The sequence below is a fragment of the Ipomoea nil genome, unplaced genomic scaffold (genome assembly GCF_001879475.1).
Source record: "Ipomoea nil cultivar Tokyo-kokei standard unplaced genomic scaffold, Asagao_1.1 scaffold2826, whole genome shotgun sequence".
In the NCBI taxonomy this organism is placed as follows: Eukaryota; Viridiplantae; Streptophyta; class Magnoliopsida; order Solanales; family Convolvulaceae; genus Ipomoea; species Ipomoea nil.
In genome coordinates this window covers 5,278,520-5,301,138 of record NW_017619254.1, presented here as the reverse complement: position 1 = coordinate 5,301,138, position 22,619 = coordinate 5,278,520, and the positions used below count along the sequence as shown (strand labels likewise).

The 22,619-nt window shown below is 37.2% G+C and overlaps 3 protein-coding genes across 3 annotated transcripts; all 3 read right to left on the bottom strand.

The window, feature by feature from the left end:
- Positions 1-2,578: 2,578 nt before the first annotated feature.
- Positions 2,579-3,361, bottom strand: LOC109158791. The gene has a single exon (XM_019306683.1). It carries the CDS (start codon positions 3,359-3,361, stop codon positions 2,579-2,581), a length of 783 nt encoding a protein of 260 aa, XP_019162228.1.
- A 7,571-nt stretch (positions 3,362-10,932) lies between these two features.
- LOC109158790 (3-hydroxyisobutyryl-CoA hydrolase-like protein 2, mitochondrial) lies at positions 10,933-12,453 on the bottom strand. The gene is made up of 5 exons (XM_019306682.1): positions 12,447-12,453; positions 11,661-11,689; positions 11,473-11,574; positions 11,335-11,376; positions 10,933-11,187 (listed from the first exon to the last, which is right to left on the bottom strand). Exons 1-5 carry the CDS (start codon positions 12,451-12,453, stop codon positions 11,068-11,070), a joined length of 300 nt encoding a protein of 99 aa, XP_019162227.1. The 3' UTR covers positions 10,933-11,067.
- Positions 12,454-15,717: 3,264 nt separating this feature from the next.
- LOC109158658 (3-hydroxyisobutyryl-CoA hydrolase-like protein 2, mitochondrial) lies at positions 15,718-20,107 on the bottom strand. Its single transcript, XM_019306550.1, has 14 exons — positions 19,857-20,107; positions 19,537-19,617; positions 19,381-19,449; positions 19,176-19,239; positions 18,799-18,878; positions 18,355-18,438; positions 18,162-18,246; positions 17,887-17,972; positions 17,684-17,805; positions 16,854-16,914; positions 16,518-16,616; positions 16,332-16,433; positions 16,197-16,238; positions 15,718-16,039 (listed from the first exon to the last, which is right to left on the bottom strand). Exons 1-14 carry the CDS (start codon positions 19,992-19,994, stop codon positions 15,920-15,922), a joined length of 1,233 nt encoding a protein of 410 aa, XP_019162095.1. The 5' UTR covers positions 19,995-20,107; the 3' UTR covers positions 15,718-15,919.
- Positions 20,108-22,619: the final 2,512 nt, after the last annotated feature.

The following is a 22,619-nucleotide window of genomic DNA, read 5'->3' as shown; positions in this document are numbered from 1 at the left end:
TTTCATCCAACCAAACAACATTAAACATCATTTTCCTTCACAATGAGGAAAACATTTTCCATGAAAAATGTTTTCATCCAACCAAACACTCTCCAATTGAGTCCCGACTATTGCTTTCATGCTGTCATTGTGTTTTTTCAATATAAAATATTGTTTTTAGGGTGAATATATTCTAGTGATATAAATTCTTTAGGAGAATATCATTCTTTAAGAAAAATAGTTGATTTATAATTTTATTTATAATTTTGGGCATATATGCATACTAGTTAAATAAAGTGTATTGCACAATTAAATAAATGTCCAACAATAAAAATTATAAAATTACATTAACAATACAAATAGAGAACTACTATATATGATTTAACATACTATACAAAATAACTCTATAGTATATTAAGTAATGAAAGTCCTCATATTCAATAATTTACACTATCAAATACGGAGTAATTATCTATAGTTATACAATATTTTACTTTATTTTATTAAAACTTAAAGAAATAAAAGAGAAAAATAATAATATTTTTTAACCATCACAATTTTTGAATTAAAAGTTTTAGAACCATGCTAGAAGTCCCTACAAAAATCATTACATTTTTGCCTCTCCTTTATATTAGAATAATGTTCTTTAGATTTTGATGATTCTAACGAAATGGAAAGTATTTTAGGATCTCCAAAACTCTATTGTAATAACTCTGTTTAAGAGGATAATTTGTAAAGGCCAAAATAAGACAGTATATTCGTTCAAAATTCTATCCATCATATTTTGTCTAAATGATCCCATGAGCAGTAGATCTTGATGCAGTGATCTATTGGTCTCGGTTAGATGGTGAAAAGTCTAGAGGGGAGGGGGTGAATAGACTTTTCAAGCAATTTAAAATTTATAACACTTTATCAAAATAACTTCAAATAAATCAGATTAATGAAAATCAAACTTAGAGTGAACATCGAAATACATGTACGTAAAGTGCTATATTCAAAGATGAAGAATTAAATAGATATTTAACGCATGCAATACGTTAGAAATGTATATGAGTTGGGTGTGAGAGCAAATACCATGCATGCAATGTAAAATATATGTGAGAGCAGTAAGTAAATGAGAGAGAGAGAATTTTAAAGTGGTTCGACCAAACTCAGTCTACGTCCACTCTATTCCTATCTCTAGGAGGAATTCACTATATCAACCACCCATATAAAATAGTGAACAAACAAGTGCTAGTTCACCATTTTAGCATTTCTACAACCACGAGCATTTCGCACAAAGTTACACTCCTCAGTGTTTTCGCAAGCTCATCTGATTTTTATACTTTAAAGGATGTTTTCGTATTTTAATAAATAAGCTATTCCCAAAAATTTAGGAGCATATAATTCCATTTAGGTCCCCTGGAAACGGTTATTCCTTACGGAATAACTCATTTCTTGAAATAACTCAAATAAGGGAATAACTTTATTGATTTTTCTAAGTTGGAATTATAGATCCATGGGACCCTAAAGTTGGGAAGAAATTCAAACTTGTGTAAGACTAGTAACTTTACTGATTTTTCTAAGTTGGAATTATGGATCCATGGGACCCTAAAGTTTGGGAAGAAATTTCATAGTACACATTAATTCTACTACGTAAATAGGAGAAATTATATTGCCTTAGTTATTGTTTGGGAAAAGTCATTGTTGGTTTCGAACACACTATCAGATAAAACTCAAAGTAAAAAAGTTGGATCACATCCTCCAATGGTAGTGAGGATACTATACATTGATGGGGTATAAACAAAAATGTATTTTGAGAAGTGGTCTACAAAAATGACATAATAGCGAAATTCATCAATAGAGTTCTCAGTAGGTCCCCACACATCAGTATAAACAAGTTGCAAAGATTTAGTGCTAACAAGTGTATTTTTAGAAAAAGGCAGTTTATGACTTTTATGAACATTGCAGGAGGAACAGTAAAATTTTCGCAGAGATGACATGGAGACTGGAACATTACAGCGTTGCAACACAAGTTGCAACACCTTATTCAACGGGTGGCCAAGTTGTTGGTGCCACTGAGACAAACAAGGCAACTGCGTAGCATGAACTGTTTGGTGAGAGGCAACTGGTCCAAAATAGACACCATTAATGTTCACTCCCCGTAGCAGTGGAATCCCCGTTCGAAGTTCCTTGACCAGAAAATGAGAATCAAAGAATTCAACAGACACACGATTAGTCTTGCATAACTGGGAAATAGAAACTAAATTAGTGTGTAACTGTGGGACACGCAAGACATTATCTAGAGTGAGAACACTAGAAGGAGTGGGTATGACAGATTGGCCAATATGGGATATTTGTAAGGAATTACCGTCACCCAGGCGTATTTCATCTGATCCACTATACTCGGCGAAAGTCTGCAGAGGAGCGAGGCTTGGTGTCACATGGTGCGACGCCCCACTATTAAACATCCAGGGAGGAGAAGCCCTAGTCATTGAATTGGCTGTAGGAGATACATAGGATTGCACAGGAAGAACATCATGCTCCTTTTAAAATCGGGCTAGCTTGCGACACACCCTTGTTTCATGACCCGTAAGATAACAAAACTTACAGATGATACCTAAGCGATTGTGTTCCCCCCTTGTTGCCGATTAGAGCCATAATGATTGTTATTGTTGCGGGCCCTCCGGTTGGTGTTGGACTGGTGGTTGCGCCGCGGGGGTGACGAGGTGCGTTGAGTAACATTAGCAGTAGTAAAAAAGGACTGACGCAAAGCATCTGTGTCTGTCAATTGGCGTTCATGGTTAGTCAGGACATCTGCCAACTCGCCAAAAGAAAGATGCTTCTCACGAACGAGGATGGCCGATGTGATGGAACTATAATCCTCTCCTAGCTGAGTCAATACATAGACGATTAGATCTTCGTCAAATACGGGACACTGAGCCAATGCTAAATCATCAGCTATGGCTCGCATGTCATTGAGATAAGTGGTGATGGATCGAGACCCTCGCGGATTCCTCTTGACTTTGGCCTTGAGGGATATGATACGTCCTCGTGAGACACTGGCGTAACTAGCAACAAGACGTTGCCACGTATCATGGGTTGTCGTAGCCGAGGAGATAAGGGGTTGTATGGTGTCAATACAGCTCCCAAGTAGAGCACTGAAAATAACTTGGTCTTGACGATACCAAGCTAAATGAGCCGGGTTGACAGAAGTTTGAGCATGATTAGTGGATTTAGCTGGTTCCTTAGTTGTACCATCAACATAGCCAAAGAGATTAAACCCAACAAGTGTGGCATGAATTTGACGCTGCCACACCAGGAAATTCACGGTCGTGAGTCTAATTGGGAAGTGTGTTGGGGCATTTAATTGGATTATTGTGGTTGTAGTAGAGGAAGCCATTTGGAAGGGGAAGGAGAAAAAAAAAAACTTTGTAGGAGAAATTAGGCTCTTAATACCATAATAGATTATGAACTTAACTGATATTATTGATGTAAAACAATCAGCTTTAAATAGCATACAAGGAAGAGAAGATAGTAGGTAGTTAGCAGGTTGTTGTAACAACCAGTCTAATAATACTACATAAAAGGAATGCAACTAGAACTAATCATATAAAAAAGATGTCAGCCACACATATCCTTAACACGATCTGCAATGTGGTCCTTCACTGTGAATTTCATTCAATTGGGTCCCTCAAACCTTTAAAACGTAGTCGATTTGGTCTTTCAGTTAAATTTCTATTAAACTATGGTTAATACCATAGGCATAAGTGTAATTTCACAATGTCCTTAGTTACTCCATTCGCAATGTCCTTAGTTACAGATGGTGTCGGCGTGCGTCAACAACACTGGGATGTCACCGGAGAATTTCCTAGACTGTCTACCTTCCAAGTACCAGTCTTATGGCCAGTTGAGTCCTGGAACCTCATTTAGTAGTGAGGTTATGGATGATACACAATCCTTGAAGGCTTCCCGAGCTAAGCATTCATCTTCACCACCACGCGCGGCGGACAAGTGCGGTGATGAGAAGCAGGAAGATTCAGATCCAGAAGTTCTCGGCAATAATCCGGATTTCGAGTTCCAATTTGACCGTTCTGAGATTATGCTTCCTGCGGATGAGCTCTTCTCTAATGAAAAGCTGTTACCGCTTAAACTACCGACGATCCGGCTATATGGGCTACGTCGACTGCTGAGGCGGCGGGTATGGAGGTGAAGTTCTCAGATTGTCGAATGGTCCCCTTACTGTTCCAGATTCCAGTATGTGATCTCAAAAGATTTAGCAGAGAAACCATGGTAGACTTAGTTTTAATGAAAAATATTGAGTGGCATATCTAATCTGATAAAGATATTCCACAATGTTAGTAATGTTATATTTCCCATTTATTTATTATGTAACATTATAGTTGAAATAGTCCTGTAACTGATAGCTACTGTATAGGGGTAGTTAGATAGGACTTTAATCTCTTTAGTATCTCTATAACTTAGCGTAGTTTGAATTAACGATAATTAGTTTCACTCATCTGGTATCAGTAAGCTAGGTGATCCTACTCTCTCTCTCCCAAAACTATGTCGACAAACTCTAGCGAAAGAACGGTCACCGCCGCAACACCACCACCCCCCTCCACCCCAAACACCCTTGCCTCGGCTCACCATTTTATATCCATGAAGCTTACCACGAAAAATTTTCTCTTCTAGCGTACCCAACTCGTACCCTTTCTACGTGGACATGGCCTCCTTGGATTCGTCACCGGCGATACGCCATGTCCGCCGGCGACTCTTGAAACTCCGGCGTCTGGTGAAGCTGCTTCCGACGTCACGACCACGACAACGGCGAATCCGGTGCACGGCATATGGGTGCAACAGGATCAATCAATCCTGTCACTCCTCGTGTTTTCGATGGCCGATGAGGTGCTCTACCTTGCTGTTGGCCGCACGATGTCGCAAGAAGTCTGGACGTCGATCACGGCGGCGCTTGGTTCCTCAACTTGGGCGAGGTGTCTCAATCTCCTCGCTCAGTTCCAGTCGCTCAGGCAGGGCGATAGCACTCTCGCAGAATACCTCGGCCGAGCATAATTGTTGGTGGAGGATCTTGCGTTGGCCGATCGATCGGTCTCGCTTGATGAACAAAACCTCTGGGTTTTCCGAAGTCTCCGGCCAGAATTCCGGTCAATGGCGTCGTCCCTCGCGGCGTCCGGCGCACCAGTGTCGATACCTCAGCTCTCGGACTATCTCCAGGCCCAAGAGTTCATCTGGGCGGATGAGTTCTCCACTGCCGGAGGTCCATCAGGGCACACGACGATGGTTGTTGGTCACTGCTATGCACAAAACCAAGCGGCAGGCGGTGGTCCCCGGCACGCTGGTTCTGGACAGTGGCGAGGTCGGGGCGGCCGTGGACTGTGGCGGGCAAGGCAGAGGCTGTGGTAGTGGCGGTCCGAGGTGCCAAATCTGCCGCTCGCATGGGCATACCGCACTCCACTACTTCAAACGCTACGCCGGCGCACCGCAACCGCAGTCTCATGCTGCAGTTCCCGGCGAGGATGGTGCAGTCGTGGCGGACGCATGGTACCCGAACAGCGGGGCGTCGTCACACGCTACACCCGATCAGATGATGATGGCGCAATCTGATCCCTACTCCGGCGGTGATGTCCTCCGCGTCGGCAATGGATCAAGTTTGGGTATAACCAGTGTTGGCCATGCATCACTAAACTCTGTGTCTAGAACTTTAAAATTAAACAATATATTACATGTCCCCCGTCTTTCTTTACCATTATTATCGGTTAATCGCTTTGCAATTGACAATGATGTTTATTTTGAATTTCACCATGATCATTTTGTTGTGAAGGACTGTCACACCAAGGCGGTGCTCCTTAGTGGTCCTACCATGGGGGGTTTGTACAAGCTACCAATGTCTCGGCACATGTTGCGTTAATAACTGCTCGTGCGCCACCTGATATTTGGCATCGCAGGGTTGGACATCCGAATGAACGTGCCCAAAATCCGTGTCTTACAAAAATGCCCGGTCACTCAATCCAAATCAAGTGTGCCGCAGTTGTGTTCGTCGTGTCAACTCGGTAAATCGTCTCGATTCCCACTAGATAGGGTTTTTTCCTCTAACAATAATGTACTCGACTTGCTGTATACTGATATTTGGGGACCGGCACCCGTTGTTTCTGCCGGGGGTTTTAGATATTTTGTTCTTTTTGTAGACGACCACACACGTTTTTGCTGGTTTTACCCTTTGCGATTAAAATCAGATATTTATAAAACTTTTGAGTCTTTCCGTGTCAAGGTAGAACGCCAATTCTTGCGTTCTATCAAGTCCATACAGTTCGATCTCGGAGGCGAATATCGCCGTTTACACTCAATTTTTCAGTCTCTTGGCATTGTGCATAGGCAGTCTTGCGCCTATACGCATGAGCAGAATGGCCGAGTAGAGCGCTGGAATAGGCATATTGTCGAAACCGGGTTAGCTTTGCTCGCGCACAGCTCAGTCCCTATCAAACACTGGGATGCCGCGTTTGAAATAGCTTCCTATCTCATAAATTGTTTACCATCGTCTGCACTCAAAAATTTTGTCGGTCCATATGAGTCTGTCTATAACAAAACTCCACCATACACTTTCCTGTGCGTGTTTGGGTACAGATGTTACCCTTATCTACGGCCCTACAACCGCCATAAGATAGAGTATCGTTCTGCACCCTGTGTCTTCCTAGGCTATCCTACGTCTTATAGGGGGTAACGATGCATGGACCCAGTATCTGGGAAGACCTTTATCTGTCGCCATGTCAGGTTTGACGAAAGTGTGTTTCCCTATGCCACAGGTTCACACGAGCAAGGCGGGATTGCGAGCACTCCGTATGTCGTCCCTTGGGCGTCAAGTCCCATAATCTCGCGGTCACAAGTTGCACCGCTTAATGAGTTACCGCTGGCGGTCCAAGTGCCACCATTAGCAATACAACAGGAGCCGACCGACAAAGTGGTCCCACGGCGTAGGCCCCGAGTCCGGGGCCGAGCCATGGCACAACCCCAGGATCGGGGTCATGTCATGCGACTCTGACACATGACGTGAGGCACAGACGAGCCCTTTCAGGCTCTAACCGCCTCAACCGATCCGACCTGTTACACTTAGGCCGTAGCACACCCACAGTGGAGGGATGCTATGGATCAGGAATTTAATGCACTGCTGCATAATAATACATGGTGTCTCACCTCGGCCAAGCCTGGTATGAATGTAGTGGGCTGCAAGTGGGTCTATCGCACCAAACGGAAGGCCGATGGTGCCATAGAGCGTTACAAAGCTCGCTTAGTGGCAAAGGGATTCAATCAAGTCGCTGGTGAGGACTTCTTTGAAACCTACAGTCCAGTGGTCAAGCCAACCACGGTTCGCATATTGCTCGCCCTTGCTATATCTCAGGGCTGGACTATGCAACAACTGGATGTTCATAATGCTTTCTTAAATGGACATTTGGCAGAAACAGTCTATATGCGACAGCCGCCGGGGTATGAGGACTCAACCCATCCGGATTATGTCTGCCGTCTACAACAGTCTCTTTATGGTCTTAAACAGGCTCCACGTGCCTGGTTTAAGCGGTTACGTGATTTTCTTTTGACTACAGGTTTCGTGGCGTCTAAAACTAATGTCTCGCTTTTTTACTACACACGAGGCACGTCACGGGTTTACCTGCTTGTTTATGTGGACGATACCATCATGCTTGGCAACGACACATAACTACTGCTATCTCTCCTTAACCAGCTATCTACCACTTTCAAGATCCGAGACTTGGGCACTCCAACTTTCTTCCTCGGCATTGAAACTATTCCGGTGAAAGACAGTGTTCTACTTTCTCAGCGTCGTTACATGGCCAATATTTTGACTCGCGCGGGTATGACTGCAAACCTCTGTCCACTCCAGCTGCGGTCACACAAGCCATATCTCCGGTCACGAGCCCATATGAGAACCCTACTCAGTATCGTCGGTTAGCTGGGGGCCTACAGTATCTGACTATCACGCGTCCGGACCTATCGTACGCCGTCAACAGGCTCTGTCAGTTCATGCACACTCCGACTAATGAGCATTGGGGTTTGCTTAAACGGGTTCTTCGGTATGTGAAGGGCACAGAAGCATATGGTCTGAAGCTATCTTCATCACTGTCCTCCGACATCCATGCTTACTCGGACTCGGACTGGGCTGGGTGTCTGGTAAATCGCAAGTCCACCAGTGGTTAGGTCTTCCACCGAGGCTGAGTATAAGGGTCTAGCCGATTATGAATTGAAATCGTGTGCGCCTTGCATGGTGCACACGGTTGCACAGCATAACATTCCGCAAAATTCACAAGTCTTGTTTGAAGGAACAAATACGGCAAATTATATCGTGCACCGCGGTGCATAATTGATTATGCACCGCGCATCAAAACGACGTCGTTTTGTTTAATGAAAAGAAACGACATCCGTTTTCCACCGTTCTGCATTCTTCCTCAAAAAATAACTCTATTATTCAGTTTCATTTTGTACACACTGCAGTTTCAGTTCAACACAACTACAGTTTCAGTTCAACACAACTACAGTTTCATTTCGATATAACTACAGTTTCATTCGATATTTATAGACTCAAATATGTGAAAATGTTATTTAATTTTATTTTATATACACTATAGTTTTATTAAAACACAACTACATGATCCCAGCTTCATTTTGATATAATTACAGCTTCATTGTACAATATAAACTCAAATATGTAAAATGTTATTCAGTTTCATTTTATATACACTGTAGTTTCATTTCACCACAACTACAGTATCATTTTGCAATAACTGCAGTTTCATTTGATAATATAAAAATAATACGTGAGGCAATGTCGGTTTAGATATACTGTAGTATCAGTTGGTAATTAACATATAAAAAGATGCGCAATCCATTAATACTAACGGCGCGCCGCTTCTTTTCTAAAAAAAAAACGGCACCATTTTAATCGCGGTGCACGTGCATTGTGGTCCACGATATAACGACCCAACAAATACCGTCTCTGCATTAAACCCCACATAAGTTGAATGCCTTAGCATTTGGGTTTAAAGTATTAGGATTTCCACTAGATTGGCCCAAATTAGGCCCCTTAAGAATTTTAGAACTAGCATCTAAAAGGCAAATTATGATGTGGACATGAGTCCAAAACGGCGTCGTTTTATGGGAAAACGCGGCCTTCCAGTTAAAAAAACAAAATTTTGATTTTGTCTCGCCGTTATTCGTTTGTGGCATTATGAATGTACAGTTATGCAATTATGAATGTACAGTTATGCAATTATGAATGTAAGTTATGAAGTTATGAACACAGAGCTATGACATTATGAACTTACAATTATGAACATAGAGATCTAAAATTGTGAACATAGAGCTCTAAAATTGTGAACATAGAGTTTCGAAAATTATGAATTTACAGTTATTGAATTATGAATGTACAGTTACGGAATTATGAATGTACAGTTATGCAATTATGAACACAGAGCTCTGACATTATGAACTTACAATTATGAACACATATACTCCTATAACAAAGTGGTCTGAATGAAAAAAAAAAAAAAAAAAAAAAAAAAAGGTGGAAAGGAACGGTGCCTAACGGCACCGTTACCGTCTCCAGCATGCATGCTGGACACGGGTCCATAGCATAACGATTGCATCTAAAAATAGGCAAATTATTGTATGGACCATGATCTACACATTGCTTTGTAAATCATTAAAAAAAAATATTTTTTTAATATACTAAAAGTACTGAATGTACATTATACAAAATCAGAAAATGGGTCAAATTGTCTCCCTAAGTCAACGGGATAGTGCAGTTGGGTCCTCTAAGTAAAAAAAAGTTTCATTCAGATCTCCTAATTCAGAAAAAAATTGTTCAATTAAGTCTAAATTGACGTGTTTAGAAGGTCAATTCATCGTAAGTTTGACACGTGTTTTTTGAAGGAGACTATACAATAATCTTGAGGAAATTGATTACCAATCTTTGTGAATAGGAGGAGTTCACATCTGCAACAAGAGTTTTATCTAAAGGCAAGAGAGATCTTGCAGCACGAGGGAGTCGTGTTCTCAATTCCCTAGTTGTTACTCAAAGAGCAATGACAAAAGATCAAGTTTCGTACTTCCTTGTATAAGCTTCTATGTCTTATGTAATTAAAAATGCATAGCAAATTGAGCTTCATTCTAAGCTACCTAAGGCCTCATGGATTCAACGAAATAAACCATGCTAAAAATCTTGGTGTCTCAATTTTGTTGGTTTAAGTAATGAGCTCGGGAAGCAATGATAGTCGGTCGGAAGTTCCCGAGTAAGTAATGGGTAAGTGAAAGTCCAAAAGTTCCTCCGCCAAACAATAAATATGTTATTTATAGGGGTCAAGAGGGGATAAATGGCGGACACACGACATGCATGCCACGAGTTCCATATGCACTCGGAGGCCGCATAGAGGCATCCACGTGTTGTAAGATGCCTGAGCAACCAAAAGCCAAGTGTCATTGCTTATTTGTCCTTCAGGGTAGAAGTACACAATGGCTCGTGGATTATGGGTCTGTCTCTGGCCAGGTCGGAACTGGATAATATCAGATGGAATTGATCCTCATGGGATATATACCAAGCAAGTATATAGTCACGTGTCCGATGAATATTTCCCAATAAATTCTTAGTTTTCTCCTAAAAATTTGTTCTCATGTGGATAAGTTGTAGTCATAAAAACCAAGGGATCAACGGCCAGGATTGAAAATCAAGGCTAAAAAGTAAGAGTAGACTTGAAACGTATAATACTTTATAGCTAAAATGTACTCATACTTTTCTATGGACCCATAAAAAATAATTTAAAAAATGCCAAAACCTAATAGAAAAACTGAACTTTGTGCTAACATAAAAATCAAGAGATAGCAAGTCTAAAATCAATGACTAAATTTGAAAATCTCATTATAAATAACTAAAAGTGTTATCTTTTCTCTCCATTTTATGACCAATAAAACTCAATCTTTAATGGTGTTGTCTGTTGGGTGGGTCAAAAAGCTATTGTTTCTTGCCTTCCTATCAAATCTAAAACTGTAGTTTGAAAATTTTACAGAAATTGTAGTCGGAAACAAAGATCAAACTGAAGGCTCTCGTATTGATGTTGGCAAGTTTAGTTCCGATTCAAACTCACCAAGAGGGGCAAAGAAGGATTCAACCATGTCCTTCGTAACTTCTTCCAATCGCGGTGGATCCCACTGAAAATTTATTCCGAGATATCAATTAGGCATTCGCTAAGTATTCATTTCTAATTCGGGAAAATAAACGACGAGAGATCAATGCTGAAAATATTATGTAAAAAAACATGACAAATTGTGGCCGAGTAACCGTGGATCATTCAATACCTTTGGACTGAAATCCTTGTCGATCAATCTAGCACGAACACCCTGCATTAAATGGAGATAATGACATTATTGCAAGTTAATGCACGATCGTTCTAATAAACTTCATAACATTTAGGAGCGAGAGATAGAAGTACGTGCCTCACAGAAATCGCCAGACACCTGTTTTGAAATCCAGTTCAGGGATACGCGATATTCGCGTGCCAGGCACTGATCAAGTGATTGAAATCTCCCTTCTCTAATCTAAAGTTCGGCACCAAAACTTTATAATTTTGAATAATAGAAAAAAAAAATTTACAAAATAAAAATGAAAAGGAATAAAAGCTTACTGAATTCAAAGTGATTAAAAACGCGCGTCCTACTTTTAAAAAAAAAAAATCAGGTTCGACTCTCAGCAATAGCATTATTGTGGATATATAGTTATGAAATTGTGGATATATAGTTATGAAATTGTGGTTATATAGTTATGAATTTATGGATATTTAGTTCATTCATTGTGGATATTTAGTTCAATCATATATTGTGGATATTTAGTTCATTCATTCATTTATTGTGGATTTTTACTTCATTCATTCATTCATTGTGAATTTTTACTTCATTCATTCACTGTGGATATATAGTTATGAAATTGTGGATATATAGTTATGAAATTGTGGTTATATAGTTATGAATTTATGGATATTTAGTTCATTTATTGTGGATATTTAGTTCAATCATATATTGTGGATATTTAGTTCATTCATTGTGGATTTTTACTTCATTCATTCATTCATTGTGGATTTTTACTTCATTCATTCATTCGTTGTGGATTTTTACTTCATTCATTCACTGTGGATATACAGTTATGAAATTGTGGATATATAGTTATGAAATTGTGGTTATATAGTTATGAATTTCTGGATATATAAAAATGCTATTGCCGGGAATCGAACCTGATTTCTTTTTTAAGTGGGACGCGCGTTTTTTTAACCAAAACGGCGCTGTTTTGCAACCGTATGCACCTTGCAAGGTGCATTCGGTTGCACAGCATAATTTGCGCACCTATAGTGACCAAGCCTCCTCTAGCGCCCACCACATTACCGAGCTCCACTGCGCCCTTAGCACGCTCAAATCACTCGACATATCCATCATCATTAAAGTCAACATCAAAGTCTAAAAATCCAAAGCTCGGCTCATAATCAGAATTTGAACTCGGATCCGCTGAATGAAGTTCCAACGTGATCCTCGAACTGAGCAAGCCCTTCAAGTCCTAATAGACTAGTCGTTATAGACCTCAACAATGCCAACTGGTCCAATGTCTTTATGTGCAAGGTATGGCAAAATTCCCAAGTCTTGTTGGAAGGAATCGATACCGTCTCTGCATTAAATACGGATAGTTATGCTGTGCACCATGCATGGTGCATACAGATGTAAAAACGACGTCGTTTTATTAAAAATGCGCATCCCACTTAAAAAAAAATTAGTTTCGATTCTCCTCAACAGCATTATGTTGTTCATTCATTCTGGAATTTTAGTTCATAGATTCTGGAATTTTAGTTCATTGATTCTAGATTTTTAGTTCATTGATTCTGGATTTTTAGTTCATCGATTCTGGAATTTTAGTTCATCGATTCTGGAATTTTAGTTCATAGATTCTGGAATTTTAGTTCATCGATTCTGGAATTTTAGCTCATTGATTCTGGATATATAGTTTAAATTATGCACAATATAATGTTGTTGCTGGGAATCGAAATTGAATTTTTTTTTTTTAAGTGAGACGCGCGTTTTTAATAAAACGACGTCATTTTTGCATCCGTATGCACCACGGATGCACAACATAATTTGCCATTAAATACACAGAAGTTGAATGCCTTAGCATTTGGGTTTAAAGTAGTAAGATTGCAACTAGATTGGCCCAAATTTTGTATTGACAATAGTCAACACAATGCCAGTTGTTATATTATAGACCGCGGTGCATAATCGATTATGCACCGCGGCCCATATACGGCGCCGTTTCTTTAAGTAAAGAAACGGCCCGCCGTTAGAGTTAACGGAGTCCGTTTGTTTGGTGTATTAAACACCAACTGACACTACAGTATATCCAAACCGACACTGCAGTTATATCAAAATGATACTGTAGTTATAGTGAAATGAAACTGCAGTGTATATAAACTGAAACTGAATAACATTTCACATATTTGAGTGTATATTGTACAATGAAGCTGTAATTATATCAAAATGATCATGTAGTTGTGTTTTAATAAAACTATAGTGTATATAAAATAAAATTAAATAACATTTTCACATATTTGAGTCTATAAATATCGAATGAAACTATAGTTATATCGAAATGAAACTGTAGTTGTGTTCAACTAAAACTGCAGTGTGTACAAAATGACACTGAATAACAGAGTTACTTTTTGCAAAAGGGTGCGAAACGGCGGAAATAAACACTGTTAATTTTCATTTAAAAAAAAAAGACGCGCGGTGCATAATCGATTATGCACCGCGGTGCATAATATAATTTGCCACACAATGCTATGTGAATCATTAAAAAAAATACATTTTTAATATACTAAAAGTACTGAATGTATATACATTATACAAAATCAGAAAAATGGTCAAATTGGCTTCCCAAGTCAATCAGATAGTGCAATTGGGTTCTCTAAATAAAAAAAAAAATGAAAAAAAGGTTTCATTCAAATCGCCTAAATCGGACAAAAATGTTCAATTAAGTCCAATATGACTTGTTTAGAAGGTTAATTCATCGTAAGTTTGACATGTGTCTTTTTTTAAAGGAGACTACACAATAATCTTGAGGAAATTGGTTACCAATCTTTGTGAATATATAGGAGTTCATATCTGCAATAAGAGTTTCATCTAAAGGCAAGAGAGATCTTGCAGCACGAAGGAGTCGTGTTCTCAATTCCTAAGTCGATCGTTACACAAAGAGCAATGATAAGTGTTCAAGTTTCGTACTTGCTTGTATAAGCTTCTATGTCTTATGTAATTAAAAATGTATAGCGAATTGAGCTTCATTCTAGGCTAGCTAAGGCCCCATAGATTCAAACACGTCAAAATCTTGATTCTCAATTTTGTTTATGCATTTTAATCTATATGTTCTTTTTCACTTCATGATTTATTATCACATGTAATCAAATATTTGGGACTACTTAATTATCCTAATTGAGATAAAGCAAACATAGGGATATGGATAATGATACCGAGAGTCATCATAGTCTAAGGTAATTTAACTTGATTATTTTTAAAACAATATTTCATGACACAAACAATCTGCACAATACTTAATACTCACTGAAGTTCACATAATTGATCTAGGACTAAAATTTATTAATCTATAAATACCAAAGCCTAAGGTTTCTTCAAATTTCAAAGAAAATTATATGCTGGTTAGGCTTGGCTAGAGTATTGACAAATATGCTTTTTCAAAAGCTTCAGAGCATGTTCAGCATTTGAATAGTTGAATAGCTCTTTGTTGTCATGCAGAGATTTTATGTGAATTTCTTTATTTTTTTCTATTCCAACGTTTAAAAAGAAAGAATAAAATAAATAAATAAATCGGTAGATAAGAACTTTATCCTAAACAAATTTAAACGAATTGAAAATGCACCATATACATTAGTCAGGTTAAACACAAGAATACTCTTTCGTGAAGCAAAAACCTTTCAAGTAAAGCCGTCAAAATGGGCTTAGCCTGACGGACTAGTCCGTCCCGTCCCGCCAAAAAGACGAGGCGGGCTTTGAATTCTATGGCCCGTAATTTAATGGGTTTTTTAGTCCACCCCGCCAAAACGGCAGGCTTTTGATCAAATTTGTCGATGTTAGCGTTCAAGTTTGCATAGTAAAGTTTGTAATAAGTACGAAATGCCACCGCATTTTTGGTTCTTATTTCTCTTCTAAAGGTTGAGGCGTCCACATGCTGTAAGATGCCTAAGCGGCCCCGGGCCAAGTGCCGTTGCTTATTTGCCCTTTTGGGTAGAAGTACTCGAGCTCAGGGGAGTCATTACGAACTACAAGGTCGAGATCGAGCCCATGGTATTATACAATGGCTCATATACTAGATTATGGGTCTATATCTCTACTCGAGTCAGGTTGGAACCAAATAATGTTGGATGAGGTCAGGAATTGCTCCTCATGGCATACGGGATAAATACCAAGCATGTATACAGTCACGTGCCCAATGAATATTTCCCATCAAATTTTTAATTTTCTCTTAAGAACTTATTCTCATATGGACAAATTGTAGCCACAAAAACTAAGGGATCAACGGCCAAGATTGAAAATCAAGCCTCTTAGGTCTCCCTCTTAACCTTTCCGCCTAATTCTTCCAAAGAAAAACTAAACTTTGTGCTAACATAAAAAATCAAGAATTCAAGACATAGCAAGTCTAAAATCAATGACTAAATTTCAAAATCTCATTATAAATAACTAAAAGTGTATCTTTCCTCTCCAATTTATGACCAATAAAACTCAATCTTTAATGGTGTTGGCCTGTTGGGTGGGTCAAAAAGCTATTGTTTCTTGCCTTCCTATCAAATCTAAAACTGTAGTTTGAAAATTTTACAGAAATTGTAGTCGGAAACAGAGATCAAACTGAAGGCTCTCGTATTGATGTTGGCAAGTTTAGTTCCGAATCAAACTCACCCAGAGGGGCAAAGAAGGATTCAACCATGTCCTTCGTAACGTCCTCCAATCGTGGTGGATCCCACTGAAAATTTATTCCGAGATATCAATTAGGCATTCGCTAAGTATTCATTTCTAATTCAGGAAAATGAACGAGACGAGAGATCAATGCTGAAAATATTATGTAACTTATTGGCATTGCCATTTGTATGGACTGAGAAAACGTGGATATCATTCAATACCTTTGGACTGAAATCCTTGTCGATCAATCTAGCACGAACCCCCTGCATTAAATGGAGATAATGACATTGCAAGTTAACGCACGATCATTCTAATAAACTTCGTAACATTTAGGAGCCAGATATAGAAGTACGTGCCTCACAGAAATCACCAGACACCTGTTTCGAAATCCAGTTCAGGGATACGCGATATTCACGTGCCAGGCACTGATCAAGTGATTGAAATCTCCCTTCTCTAATCTAAAGTTCGGCACTGAAACTTTATAATTTTGAATTATAGAAAAAAATTTTACGAAATAAAAATGAAAAGGAATAAAAGCTTACTGAATTCAAAGTGACTTTCAAGCTTAACGGAGATGCTGCTTTTATCTTTTTAAGAGTTGTAGCACACCATTCATCGTATGACTCAGTTGTCTCGTTTTCCTGAATGAATCATTTTTGCACATTTCTATTTACCACAAAATGGATATTGGCTAAAAGAAGTGCAAGAAATTACAAAATGCTAACAAACCCGTATCCGAAGGGGCAGGGAATATGGACAAGAAGACAATAACCCAATAAGTTTCCTGAGAAGGACCGAACCCTTCTCATATGTTGAACATTTAAGCAATTAAAAAAATTTCTCTACATTTCATCTCTATAGTACAATTTCAGCCTTACCAGAGCTTCAATAATTTCCTCAACCGTGTCTGGACTAAAGCATTTATCAATCATTTCAAACCTGAAAAAATATAACAACCATGGAGTCATGGACATTGAAACATGTGCTCCATCTCAACTAAAAGCCTAAGCTGATAGTTGGATACACATTAATGGTTATATGCTCACAATGGACTTAAAGATGAAAAACAATCTCATAACACAGTTTAGTAGGGAAAATGGTCAAATAAGCCCTCGAACTTTAGCTGAAAAGTCAATTAGCCCCCTAAACTTCTTAAAGGTGCAATTACACCCATCAACAATTTATTTTGATGCAATGAAGCCCAAAAACCGGTTAATGAACTGCTATCACAAGTCATTAGGGTTCCGGCAACCCGCCAGTGAGATTCCGGCGAAAGGTATTCGCAGTCACTTTGTTGCCTGAAATTTCGCCGGAATCTCGCAGGCGGGTTGCTGGAACCCTAATGACTTGTGATAGCAGGTCATTAACCAGTTGTTGGGCTTCATTGCATGATTTGCATCAAAATAAATTGTTAATAAGGTGTAATTGCACCTTTAGAAAGTTTAGGGTGCTATTTGACTTTTCAACTAAAGTTCAAGGGGCCTATTTGACCCTTTACCCTAATTTAGTATAACCTATTAAAAATTTTAAATGATGAATGTGAACCAGTTCTAGTTAATATGTTTGTGAAGGGTATCAATGCAAACTTACTGCATTGGAGAAGAAATTCAAAGATTGAATAGACCGTGTGTAAAATTGGGATGCAAAAAGTCGAAAATATGTTTGGATGAATAGGTTGAAGCATGTTGAATTAAAGATAGGACATTACTTGTGAAGCACGCTTCTCCTATCTGGATAAACAAGGTCCCCATATTGAGCAAGAGAATTTTCAATAACAGAACGATCGTCTGTCATCAATTTACCAAGCCGTTCTTCAATCCAGGGAAGCCTCTGTAAGATGCGAATATCAGCAGTGCAATCTTTAAGAACATAAATTTCAGTAATATACAATGCACATAATGTAATACTAACTTCTTTTAATACATAGTGTGTTGCAAGACCGCAGGCAATCATTTCTACACCGTTAAGCTTTTCTCCCGTTAAAGCCAAATATTCACCTGCAAATGTAGGTGATGGCACCTAGAAACTTTATAACATAACCAAAGTAAATTTAAAATAAAATAGAATAGAAGTTGGAGATTGAACTGGAAAATATTTAGAAAATCATAGCGTAATTCCTCATCTAAGGTAGCTTATTAATCAGTTAAACCCGATATAGAAGATATTGATTGTTTTCCAAACATTACCTAAGTAGCCAGGAAGACGAGGAAGATAGTATGAGGCCCCACCATCAGGATGAAACCCTATTTGAGATTCTGGGGAAGAATAAATCTGTAATTATATTCAAAACATTCAAACATCATCAGAACCAAAATAATTAATAATCAAACAACAAAGAAATCTGCTACCATTTTACGGATCTAGGAAATGGTTACATACAGTTCTATCAGTCGCGACGCGAAACATTCCAGGAAGTGCAATACCTGCCCCACTTCCCATCGTGACACCATCTAAGATAGCAACCTGTAGAAATGATCCACAGAAGGATGAAGTATATAAAAAACAATACTTAACAGATCAAGAAGGGTATGAGCACGAAGATGCAAAGAAATACATATTATTGGTTAAGAGATTTTCTATTCTCCTATCCATCAAGTTGTTGAATTTTTACAGAACAAAATATTCAGCCAATCATGCTAGAAAAATTATACGATTCACATAGGCACTTAATATTGGCAGTACATATCAATGTAAGACAAAATAATGACATCACGACATAATAGAAAGCTGATAGAAGTTAAACTCTTCCATTTTTGAAGCTTCAGCAGGGAAACAAAGTCAAGTGTAAATGTCAAAAAATAAATATGAATCAAAAATACTCACATTCGGCTTCAGATATGTTCCTAAAAGGTAGACAAAATTATACAGTGTCTGGAAGAAAATTTTGCATTCCTCAACCTTCCCTGCAAAGAGATCATTGTTATAAAAGTGTTATGTATTCTTTAATAAGTACACTATTCTAAATTGTTAAGTATATGAAGAAGAAGTTCGTATTCTAGGTGAAGGAAGAAGAATAAAATTCTTAGACATCACAAAGAGAACTAAAAAAATCTAAACTTGAAAAGTTTAAGATTCTTTAAACAAATTCAAAAGCTGAAAATCCTTCGACTTAACAGTATTAACAGATAAAACGAGAAACAGAAACAAGAATTTCAGCCAAAAAGATCAGATACATTAAGTGTGCAAACTGCAAAGCAAACCTTCATTAATCAACTGATGAAGCGTAACAACATCAGCTCCAGAACAGAAAGCTCGATCATTCCCCTGTGGCAAATGTAAGTGAAAACATAAGACCATTTCCAACTTTCCCATTCAACACTATCCATTTAACATTTAAAACCAAAAACTAATGTTTAAGAAGAAGAAAAATGGCTCCTTTTTTTATGCCACATTGCCCTGTACTACCTTCATAACAACAAATCCAATTTCAGAGTTCTCCTCCCACGAGTTATACAATCTATTCAAGCGAGCCACCTTCAATCCAAGAAAACACCACTTTTAAGTTCATGTGCAGTATAGCATTACAGAACAACCCAGAAAGAGAGAGATCGTGTATCAAACCATAGAGCTAGTGAGAGAATTGAGTGCAGAAGGTCTATTGAGTATTGCTGCTCTTGATTTCGCCCTTCCTTCAACTAAAACCTATGATGAAAACCAAAAATATTTTTTAAAAATAAATAAATAAATAAAGAGTAACAACATTTCTGCATTTCAATAAATTTTATGTAATTTATGTATAAAAAAAAAATTGAAACTTTTTTTTTTTACTTTATGAGCCAACTACAGAAAAACAATATAAAACAAAACAAAAATCAGAAGTAATCTCAAAACACAAACAAGGGTTCATATGTAGACTTAAATGTATGCAAATGAGAGAGGACCTGGTCTTGAAGATAATCGTGTTGGGTGTAGCTCGGAAGAGCAGAAAAGCTTCTGTTTTGGTGAGAATAGAGAAATCCATGCCTTTGCTTAGAACATCGACTCAGTAATTGTAGAGTTTTCAATCCTATTCCTGGCATTCTCCCTCTCTCTCTCTCTCTCTCTCTCTCCCCCTATCTCTCTCGCGTCGCCGTGGGTGCGTTGCGGCTACTGAGCTTTTCAATGGCAGTCTAGTCTGCGCTTCCAATTTCTCCTGCGAAGTGCGAAATACTGAAGTTGGGGAATTTAGCTTATAATTGCAACTTAGCCCTTAAAACTTCAGAATTTAGGTGTTTGCCGCTATATTTTTAACAATTTATATTATAGTCGCTTGAACATGTGATAACTTTCAATGGCACCATCCACGGATTTTCATTAGACTTTTTTGAAATAAGGGTTGAATAGGCATCGAATTACACACGAAAATACAATTAGGTTATTGAACTCAAAAAATATGTAATTAGGTCTTTGAGCAATACAAGATAATACAATTAAATTTAAAGTGACTTGTTTTACTTGTTAATTTGATGACGTGAAGGTTATAATATTAAAATAATAAATATTTATTTTATTAAATAATATTAAATAACAAAATTATTATTAAAAAAATAAAAAAAAAATGACTCCGTCTCCTGTCGGAGATGAATCCGGCAGTTCAAAGACGAAGAGGGTATCTTCGTCTCCGGCATGGTCCCTTCGTCTCCAGGCTGTCGGAGACGAAGTCGTTTCCTTTTTTTATTTTGTTATTTAAAATTATTTAATAAAATAAAAATTTATTATTTTAATATCATAACATCCATGTCAGCAAATTAATTAACAAGTAAAACATGTCACTTTGGATTCAATTGCATCATTTTGTGTTGTTCAATGTTCAGGAACCCAATTGTATTTTTTTTTTAGTTCAATTGCCTAATTGCATTTTTGTGTATATTTCGATGGCCTATTTGGCTATTATTTCGAAATTTTTTTTGGTCTCATGACTCATATATATATATATATATATATATATATATATATATATATATATATATATATATATATACTAATAAGAGCCCAAGAGAGTTAGGCCTATAATGGGTAGAAAAAATGGCGGTCACAAATTTTAATCAAATGAATGGCTCAGATTGATTAAAAGATTGATCAGATTTAAATTTTACACTAAAATTTCCTAAAATACCCACACACCGTTACTAATTCCGTTAAAATTTTAAGAATTGACGTTAGTTCACCGTTAACTTACTCATTGATTTCAATAAAAAAAAAAAAAAAAAAAAAAAAAAAAAAAAAAAGATCTTAGGTTCGAACCTCATCCCAATCAAAGTTGGCATAATTAGTACTCTATTTTACTCTTATTAAATTATATAAATAATAATTTAGTAGTTACAACAAAAAATAATACATATGCATTTCTTTAATTTAGAATTATGTGTCCACAATGCCTTTATTGAAAAAAAATTATTCATTATCAATAAATTAAATAAGAGAAATAATTTTATTAGTTATATTGTCTTTATTTTTCTTCAATATAAAAATTCTTTATATTCAAATTTATTGATTGATTATATTCGCTACATTATCTTTACAATGTCTTTATTTAGTGAAAAAAAAAATTATTAATTATCAATAAATTAATTAAAAGAAATATTTTCATTAGTTATATTGTCTTTATTTTTCTCAAATGTAAAAATTTTTACATTCAAATTCATCAATTGATTATATTCACTACATTATCTATTATCTTTTTTGTGCACTATTTTTCTAATTAAATATCAAAGTTATAATACAAAATAATGCTATATATTTATTTACCAAGTATTTTATTAATACCATGAAAAAAATTTTAAAAATATAATTAATAAAGCCAACCATATTAACTACTTGAGAGATTTTGCGACAAAGAGAGTATTCAAATCACACAACAAATTGAAGTGAGAACTACCTCGCAATGTCCTTGTTTGACAATCAGCAGTTAGCGGTTAGCGTTAGCGGATTTGACCAGCGAATTTATTTAATTATTAACATTGGGTAGAAAAATGACCGCCAAATTATTAAATCAAATGAATGGTTCATATTGTTCAGGTTTTAATTTTTTTCTTTTAAGATTTTCTAATTTATCCATAATTATATGATTATCCATTTAACTTTTCCGTTAATTCACCGTTAGTCTAATTATAATATTAAAGTCTAATATAGAATTATAACTACACCATTAATCTAATTCTAATATTAAAGTCTTAATAGAACTTAACCACAAATCCTAATGTCGGAATCTCCTCAAACAATATTAGTATATATTTAATATTTTATGCCCTAATTTTTATTTGTTCTCCCTTATGTCCCGTATTTGGTTTCAACCATACCTATACAATTATTTTATTGACAATTATAATCAATATTGACTATATTATCTTGCATTTGTAAACTTAGTGGGTAGTATTTGGGAGAAGGGACCAAGGTTTGAACCTCGGCGGCGGCAGTGCGGGAATTATGTCCAAAGTGGGCAGATTCCTTGTGCGTATCAGCATTTGGCCCTGTCTGTTGAACCATTGAGTCACCGTGATTTACAACTTCCCACAATGCTCTGTCGGGTCGGAGTGTGGGGGGCCCTTGGGGTTGGGGACTCAACCTTTGGGCTTTGGGAGAAGAATTACCTATTTAAATATGCAAATTCAACCTTCAATTATCTATGCATGAATAATTTCAATATAATCCTGCCTTAATATACT